This window comes from Mustela nigripes, chromosome 9 (genome assembly GCF_022355385.1).
Source record: "Mustela nigripes isolate SB6536 chromosome 9, MUSNIG.SB6536, whole genome shotgun sequence".
NCBI lineage: Eukaryota > Metazoa > Chordata > Mammalia > Carnivora > Mustelidae > Mustela > Mustela nigripes.
The window spans coordinates 86,584,465-86,594,052 of NC_081565.1; the positions used below are offsets into that span (position 1 = coordinate 86,584,465).

The window sequence follows — 9,588 nt, forward strand, 5'->3', positions numbered from 1 at the left end:
CCCTCTAGCAATTGATCAGATATCTGGGTTTTTGTTGTTTTCTTCTGTTGCATGAGACTCTTGTCTTCCCCCATAGGAACTTCCACCTGAGGACTGCCCACAACCTCCACACTCATTATGACACCGGTGCCTCGTTCCCCTTTTCTCTTCAGTGAGCGCCAACCTTTTCTTTCTTTTCCCATGATAACCTTTCATAAAGGAAATATTAGATGGAATACTTGTATGCCATGAGTGGGGGAAAGCTCAGTCCTCTTGTGTGTCTCCTTTACTCTCACTACTGCATACACACCTCGGACATGAATGCATGGGGTTTCTTCTCTACCAGGAAATTCTCTGCGACACCCGCTTGGTGTCCTGTGACTTAACTCAGCTCTGACACTATCTACCTGGAAATAGCATGAGATCCCACCCATGAAAGGCTCAGTCCCACAAGACTGCCCTCCCGGACTTCCACTCTCCACTTCAGATGCCAAGGGCGAGTCCAGGTGGTCAACTGTACGTCTGATCAATCAGCTAAAAATCTGAGGTTCCCGCTGTCCCTTCCTTGGGTTCGATGAATTTGCTAGAGTGGGTCACAGAGCTCAGGAAAACGGTTTACTTACTGTGGACCAGTCTATTATAAAAGGTTATGAAGTGATATGACGAACATCCAGATGGAAGAAACACACAGGGCAGGGTATGTGGGGTGCCCATGCTGTATGCACGCCTCACTCTCCTAGCACCAACATGTGCTCACCCGTGCAGAAGCTCTCGGAAGCCCTATTTTAGGGGTTGTTGTGGGGGCTTTATCAGATAGGCATAACCAATCATTAACTCCATCTTCTCTTTTCCTCTCCCTGGAGAGTGGGGATGAGAGTGGGAAATGGGGCTGAAAATCCCAACCTGCTAATCATAGCTTGGTCTTTCTGGTGACCAGCCCGCGTGTAGGAGTTCAGCAAGAGTCACCTCTTTACAACAAAAGACAGTGCTATCATCCAGGAAATTTCAAGGGATTTGGGAACTCCGTCAGGAAGTGAAGGTTGAACATTAGAACAAGAGATGTTCCTGGTGCTCTTATCTCATAGGAAATTACAAGGATTTTAGGAATTCTATGCAGGAACCTGGGGCAGAGACCAGTACATACATTTTCTATGACCTCACAAAAGTAGATTAAAACCATAGCGAGACTAGACTGAGGGATACAAACATCCTACTGTAGGTCCCTGCAAAGGCCTCTAAGGGGCACATGTGCTTTTTGGAACATACTCAGAAAATCACGTAGCTCTCAAACTACCACTTTATCCCAAAGCCCACCTTATTTACATATCCTCACAATCCCCAGAGACACCCACCCCATGTCCAGCTTCCTGCCACGCAGTGCCCAGCTGTTCCCTGGAGGAGGAGACACTAGCAGCCTCATCCACCTGGGCTCATGAGTTTCTAATTGTGCCAGAAGTCAGTGTAGTTTTTTATAGTTTTCTGTGGCTTTACAAGAAGTACAAACACAACATGAGAGTTCAGAGATGGGGAAAAAAAATAGCACTTTAGGGTGGGGATAATCAGGGAAGAGGGAAGTCTTCATGGAGGAGGTGACATTTGAACCAGGCAAGAATGGAAATAGCAGACTATTCTAGATGGAGGAGACCAGGGGGAGGAGACATGGGCATCCATGGGAAAAGGCGTGGGCTCCTAGCCTGGGAAGAGCCAGTGGGGAGATAAGAGGAAAGACCGTCGGGGCCATCGTGGGAGCCAGGAGTTCCAGGCATAGAGGTTAGATTGTACTCATCAGGCTTAGGTCAGGTCTCAGCCGGAAGCAGAGGGCACCCTCAGGAGGGGTGACTGAGGCACGCTTCTAAGTTTTTACTAGTTACAAAGACAGGAGGAAGGTTGAACACCCCGGAACTGGCAAGCACAAGGAAGAGTTGACTACCCCAGGCCTGAAGGGGAACAGGGAAGAAGGAGTTGCCACAAGGCTGGTGAGACACAGTGGGAGAGGGCCACCCACAAGGATAACACCAGTCGGCCACCGGTCTGGAGGCTGCGGAAGCACGCGCGCCCCAGCCTCACGGTGCTGCCCGTTGCCGTCTTCTCTACCTCCAGCCTGCGGGGGAAGCATGGAGTGGAAGCTAGGGAGAGAGCCCAGGGAGCAGTCCGGTGCCTTCCTCCTGGGACCTGAGCCCGGAGAGGAGAATGAGTCTGAAAGAAACGGTGGAAATGTCTGGTGCGATGGAGAACGAGCAAAGGTTTTGAACAGGTGAGCCCATGAACCGAGCTGACTACAAGCCAGAGAATGGGCGGAACAAGGCTCTTGCGTCAGGTCTGGAGAGAGAGGTTGGAGACACGGACCCAGGGCAGTGGTGGAGTGGTAGAGGCAGTGGTAGAGGCAGTGGTGCGGACAAAGGTCAGGAACTATGCTGCTTTCAGATACACGAGCTTTTCTGCTTTGGCAGTCTCTCATTCCAATCCGATTTTTGAGAGCTTATATATTTTCTAACCAGAAAACTGATTTTCCTATTTGTGGACTTCTCTCCCCAGATTTGAACCTGTGGTTTCAGGAGCTGGGGTGACCTGATGGGACATCCTTAAGAAGCTTCTGGACTCTGAACAAGAGAGAGGCAGCACCTAGCTACGTGTGCTCAGAGGAAGCCAGGCACCCACCCCTCCCAGATCCAGGCGCTCACCTCCACAGCCTGTGACTCTAAGCAAAGCACGATAGCACTTTAGGAAATGACCACCCTGGATCATAGACCCCAATGAGTGTTCTGAGGCTCCTTCTTGCTGCCAGGCTGAAAACAAAGGGAATTTCTGCCCCCTGCTTTTCCAGAGTGATTTCCAGAAACAGAGATGAGTGGAAATTTTCAGTTGCAGAAATGGACCCATTGCCAATAGTTATTTTTATCAGCAGTTTCTTCTTGATTCCAGAAAAGCCTATTGAGTCCATGAACTCACAGAACTTTAAACAAAGTCAAGCCATAATTGGCGTATCGTATGGCTTAGTGGAATCTGGAAAGAATCTGAGTCATTTTAATTAACAGAAAGCATTTAAGTACACAGTGGACAACTCTAATTGTGGAGAAAGGCCATTGAGTATTTCTGTGAGATCTAAATCACAGAGCATTTGTTTTAACCTGTAACGGCACCATACTAAATGATTTTTTTTTAAACTCCATCTTCCCTTTTAAAAATGCTGTTTTGTTTTATTTTTTAACCTCAGAAGCCAAGGGCATACATTAAAAAAAACCAAAACGCTAATATGCCGTACATGTAAAGATTTCAGATGGGTACCCATAATGGTCCAAGCCCCAATCGAAGGCTCCTTTCCTGGCCCTCTCTCTGACTCTGAACTCCACCTTTCAGTGTCTCTGTCCCTGTCTGTGACACAGTGACACTCACGAGTCAAGACCTTCGATGGCTGGCACTGTAGAAATGCTGTGGGAGCCCCTTGTATGTGTCGTCGAGGGGGATGACGGTAACCGCATGCTGCGACAACCGGTGAATCCTCTTAAATTTGGTCTGTGTGCTGCAGTCGGGAAGTTCGGAGCACTAGTTGTCCTATGACGTACCCAGATGTGTGCACTGTTGAGCTCAGCAGAGTCCTAGGTTCGCGGCCTATCTCTCTCTCAGTCTGGAGCCATGAGGATTGGGGCGCATGTGATCGCTTCCCCTTAGACAGCGAGCTCCTGCAGGGCAAGGAGGGAGCAGATTTGACTAACGCTGCAGTGAGCTGCCTCAGGCACGACTGACTCTAAGACGCCTCCTAATACGGAAGAGAACGGCTACATGTAACATTCTTACTTTCTGTGACCTTAATATCATTGGCTAAAAAGAAGGTAATGGCAATCCTTGAAAACAGAAGAACTGGAGGAGTTGTGTGTCTTTAAAAAAGAAAAAAGTACCTTTTACAAAAGAAGCAAAAATAACATTTGGGCGAGTTTGAGGAATTGAGAAAGGCCGAGCAAACAGAAATCACCGATGATCTCATCAGCTCAACACAAGTATTTTCGTTTTTGCTGTTGGCGTTTGGTCCTTGTCCAGACATGTATACGATTTCAGCCATAGTTGTGATCGTCTGTCCTTTTTTTTTTTTTTTTTTTCCAAATTTGTCATTGTACCACGGGTTCCCAGCCATGTGGCTGACTAGTCCTCCTAAGTATCATTTTTGATGAATGCGTGAGTCACAGATCATAATGAGTGGGGATTGGGCCACTCTCCTCATCCTCTGACCGCTATAAGCCCATATTTTGACTAGCGGCCTACAGTGACATTTAGGGTTCCTAAGGATTAGTATCATTTCAGAGTAGTGTTTAGGAATCCCTGAAAAGCCTGGGTATTTCCATTTCCCCCAGTGCACAGACACCTTCATAATGACCTCAAATCCCTTTGGGGATGGCTTTGAGGAAGATCTATAGTATGCAGCGTTGTTGCAGGGTCCTTTCTGAGAACTGGGGAAGAAGCTATGACTCTCAGTTGTGAAAACTCAAGTCAGATTTCTATTATATAAATCAAGTGATGCTTTGGTAGGCTGGCCGTCAACTTCATTCTTATTAGGGCCAACCACCACTGAAGATTCCCTGCAAGTAGAGAATTCTGATTACTATTCTGGGATCATATCCTCTCCACTGAAAGCAGGAAGCCCGTCTCAGGGGCAGCATCTCCTCCCAGCACCCTTGGCATGCAGAAAACAGCCACCTGGAAGTGTCCACGTGGCTGGGGCTCCCTCACTAATGCATTTCTCAATGCTTTGGTGAAGAGAATATTCCTTGGGCCCTTTGAAGGTGAGGAAAGATGCACAGGTTACATATGATAAATTACTCCATTATCCCTAACTCCTTAAGCCTTTAGGATCCTTCCTGTACATTATTCCACAGAAATTCTATTAACTCAATGTCACTGTTGAACACAGGTTTCAGCCAAACAACTAAATAAACAGACCACTCCCAGCTGCTGGAACTCCTACATTCATTTCAGCTTGCTTCCACTGTACAACAAACCTTACGACTTATGTTTCTCACTTATGCTTTTATGATTGTGTACATTAGCAATTCAAGCTGGGTTCCGCGGGGGCGACTCATTTCTGCATCAGCTGGGCCCACTCACACATTTGCAATCAGTTGACAGATTGCTTGGAGAATGCTGGTCTTAGGAGGCCTCACTCACTTGTCTTGAAGTTGGTGCTGGCTGTGGGCTGAGCCATTCACCTTCGGGAGGTCTATCCATGCTTTTTTTCAGTATGGAAGCTGATCCAAAACAGCAAAAAAGAGGGCCAATCCCAACGTGCAAGTAGTTTTCAGGTTTCTGTTTGCATCACAGTTGCTAATGTCTCAGTGGCCAAAGCAAGTCAGATAGCTAGGCCAAAATCAATGTGGGAGGGACTTATGTGAGGGCCTGATCTACAAAATGGTATGATCCCCTGGGGGCTATTGCTGGAACAATCTACCCAAGCATTAAGTCCAAAAACCTATGAAGAGCAGATTATATCAGGGTTACCTACATTTAGCCCCAGTCCAATGTTGTATTCTGTTTTCCTTGGTCCGGTACCCTTAGAGTCCATCTCAGTGTAGATTAGTTAGGTTTCTTCTAGTATAAATTTAACAAAATCATGTAATTCTTTTGGAGTAAAGCCTTCTCCTCCAGAACAAGACTCTGCCCTTCTCCCCCTGAATATGCTGGGATCTGACTCTAAATAAAAGCCCAAAGACCATGAGAGCTGAGAGCAGTGGGGTTTGAAAAGGATGGGGATCTCCATGCAAGGGGACTCTCTCATCTGTGCTAATTACAGGTTTCCAAGCAAAGGAAGTCTGGTTTCATCAAATAGAAAATGAGAGGCTTCTTCCAAGGGAAGCTCAGGGATATTGAGGCATTAGGGGCAGTCAAAATTTTCAGCTTCGTCCAAGTCCGCCCAACATTCCTGTTCTCAGTCGTCAGGGTCCCGTTCTTCTAAAGACCTGCCTCAGCTTTCCCATGCGAGACTTGGCCAGTCTGTGACTGTTGGACTTGGGTCTGATTGTTTAGATACATCTGTCCTATAGCTAAAAGGAATAAGAGCTAAAAGGGCAGGCTCAGAAGCCCTCTGATGCGCTGAAAACGATTTGAGCTTTTGAGCTGTAAGCTCTGGGCCATTAGTGTGTCTCCAAAACCCTGTGTCCTGCTGACACTCCACCTAGCTTGGACAGCCCCTAGTGTAATGAATCCCAGAGCCACTGTTTGCTGACTACCTGGTCCCATTTTCTGCTGGTCAAGAGTTCAGCTCTGAGTTTGAAGCAAATCCAGCCCAGCGTCCTGTTTTACAGAGTCTGTTTCCTAGGATTACTCCTGGTATCCAGTCCTGTACCAGCCAGGGTCTGGTCAGGAAAGTGGAGTGGATTTAATATTAGGAATTGGTTATAAAGATATTGGAAGGTAGAAAGAGCAAAACGTAGATAGCCAAGAAACCCAAATATTAGAGCTGCAGACAGCAGCTAACTTTCTGACCTGCTTACCAAAGTGACAAGTGCAGGAACTGGAAACAGGAAGGAATTCTCCGCCTCCCGCATTCCCATGCCCTTGGGCCTCCTATCTATTGAACTTCCCGGGAAGTCAGCTGGCAAGGGAATCTGGTAGATACAGTTTGCTGAATTCCAGCCCCTTCCTGGAAGGAAGGTAGGTTTAGAACTGAGAACAGGAGGTAAAGAACGAACCAGTTCCTGAGCCAAAAGCTATCTAGGTAAATGGAGATATATTCCCTGAGAGAGGAAAGCACAGAAGCAATGGATTCCAGTTACACTGCAGCACAAGGAACGTTCTTAAACTTTGTGGCATTTGCCCATATAACAAGAGCCTAACATATGTTTATTGATTAACTGGACAAGAAGATAGCAATAGGGAACTGCTTTGGCCAAGAACATAGAATAAAATAAATTAATTTTTAAATGCATTTTGTAGAAGAAGTTGTATCAGTTGCATCATTTGGTTGCAAGTGAAAGAAAACCTGATGCAAATGGGCTTATATTAAAAAACAAAAACAAAAACAAAAACAAAAACAGAATGCACTGGCTTATGTCACCAAACAGCCAAAGGTGTGGGCGGGCACCAGGGTCTAACATTAACATCAGGATCCAGTTTCTTTCAACCCTCTCTTCCCTCCGCTTACCTTTTGTCGATCTATTGTCAAACACGACTTTGTATTCTCAACAGCAGGCTCCTCTTAGGGGAAGTAAGCTCCAAATAGCATGTTTTCCTCTCAGTTCTGTTTGTCCTATAAAAATAGAATTCCATGTTAAAACAGAACAGCTACAAGAAGTACCAAGGAAGCAACTAATGCCCAGAATTCCGGGTTGTACAGATTGAACAATGATATAACCAGGCTTAAGAAAAGGTGGTGGGGGGGGGTGGTTAAAAAGAAAAAAGAGAAAAGAAATGTAATCAGACTGCTGGTCAAATCAGGCAACTCCCCAGTGTCTTGATCCCCTTTGCTTTAAAACTCAGCACATGAAATGCTCAACTTACAGGTAATTTAAAGTTTAAATCAAAACAAAATTTAAGGAAGCATTTTCAGTCATAACATTGGCAAATTCTTTTTTTTTTTTTAAGATTTTATTTATTTATCTGACAGAGAGAGACAGTGAGAGAGGGAACACAAGCAGGGGAACTGGGAGAGGGTAGGAGCAGGCCCCCTGCTGAGCAGAGAGCCTGCTTGGGGCTTGATCCCAGGACCCTGGGATCATGACCTGAGCTGAAGGCAGATCCTCAACTGACTGAGCCACCCAGGCAAATCCTTTTTATTGATAACATACACTGCTCCAGAATGTGTTGTTAAATTGGTGGACTCATAAATTGTTAGTGGTCATGTAGATCAGTACAAACCATGCAATTTGTCATACCATTTGTTTAAGTAATTATACTCTATAAATCTGAAATAATCCAAAAAGATATAGAAAGCTAAAGATATAGAGACTTTCATGGCAAATATAAATATGTGGGTTTTTTTTAAAGATTTCATTTATTTACTTGACAGAGAGAGAGAGCGTGCACAAGAAGAGGGAGAGACAGGCAGAGGGAGAGGGAGAAGCAGGTTCTCCACAGAGCAGGAAACCTGATGTGGGACTCCATCCCAGGATCCTGGGATCAAGACCTGAGCCAAAAGCAGATGCTTTACCCACTGGGTTACCCAGGCGCCCCAAAATGTGTGATTTTTTTAGAAAAAAAGCTTTGCCATAACACTGAGTAAGGAAAAAAAAAAAAGCAAAGTATATAACTATGCTCAGTTAAAGTTTTTTTTTAAAAATGAACTAAAAAAAAATATGCTTGGATATGTAGCAAGAACCATGTCTAGGTTTATACTTTTACCCCAAAATACCATTCTAATGATTTTTTGAAAGGAATCCACAGACTGAAGTAAAATGTGTCTTATATGAAAAAATGTACTAATTACTATCTTATCTGAGTGGCCCCAAACTGGAAATAACCCACCAAACAAAATACAAGTGAGTTACTCATAGTAATTTGTATTTGGAATGCATAAAATGACAGTTATAAAGATCATATGGAAATATGGAATAGTTGTTGTGATATAGTTTTCTCTATTTTACAAAAATTTTTGGTATTGTACAGCACTTTTGCAAAGTATTATTTTAAGTGTTCCCTTTGGCAACACCTATACTAAAACTGGAAAGATAGAATGTTAACATGGCCCTGTGCACACAATTCTGCAAAGCATTCCATGTTAAAATATAGATATATATCGTGATATGGAAACCAGAGCTCGCTCTGCTTATTGACCGTTGAAACACGGTGATACTTGGAAATAGCAGTGATACTTCCGGCAGTGTATTATTAGAAATATGAAATATCGGTCATTTCTATCAGAGATTTTGAGAACTACGAGTTTACTTATATGTGGATTCTAAACAAAACAAATGAGCAAACAATAAAAGAGAAAGAGTCTCATAGTTACAGAGAACAAACTGGTGGGGACAAGGGGAGGAGTGAGGGGTGGGCAAAATAGGGGCAGGGGTGGAAGGGGTGTAAGCTTCCGGTTATCAAATAAATAAGTCACAGCATAGGGAATATTGTCAATAGTAGGGTAATAATTCTGTACAGTGGCAGACGGTGACTAGACTTATTGTGATCCTTTCACAAAGTACGTACATGTCGAATCACTATGTTGTATACCTGAAACTAAGGAATTTTATATAGCAACAAAAAAATATGAAGTTCACTTCCACAAAGTCCTGCTTTTAGCACGTTTGGGAAGAAAATCCAAAATCCTATATTCCTTCCTTTTTTTCCTTCCTCCTCTCCTGTGCTGTCTCACCTGTGAAATGAGAATGAGAATGGGAATAACAGTCTCTGTCTCTGTCAGCGTGGTGAGATTATGGCCAATTTTTATTTTCTTTATATTCTTCCTATATTTGGAAGGTTTTAAGAAACACGTTTTACATTTTATTTATTTATTTGTTTGTTTTATGTGCCAGAGAGAGACAGAGAGAACACAAGCAGGGGGAGCAGCAAGCTGAGGGAGAAGCAGGCCCCCCCGCTGAGCAGGGAGCCTGATGTGGGGCTGGACCTCAGGACCCTGGGACCATGGCCTGAGCCAAAGGCAGATGCCTAACACACTGAGCCACCCAGACA

At 44.6% G+C, this 9,588-nt stretch overlaps 1 protein-coding gene across 3 annotated transcripts in view; it reads left to right on the forward strand.

The window, feature by feature from the left end:
• Positions 1-8,618, forward strand: part of PDCD1LG2 (programmed cell death 1 ligand 2) — a 60,549-nt gene extending 51,931 nt beyond the window's left edge. The window contains exons 7-8 of one of the 3 annotated variants that reach the window (XR_009406340.1): positions 2,080-2,233; positions 2,515-8,617. Coding sequence is in view for 1 of the 3 variants with exons in the window: in XM_059411996.1 (XP_059267979.1) it covers positions 2,515-2,520 (6 nt within the window). In the remaining 2 variants the exon portion in view is untranslated. Of the gene's footprint in view, positions 1-2,079; positions 2,234-2,514 lie in introns of all 3 variants that reach the window. The other 2 variants (XR_009406341.1, XM_059411996.1) reach the window with 2 other exon arrangements.
• The last annotated feature ends 970 nt before the right edge of the window (positions 8,619-9,588 follow it).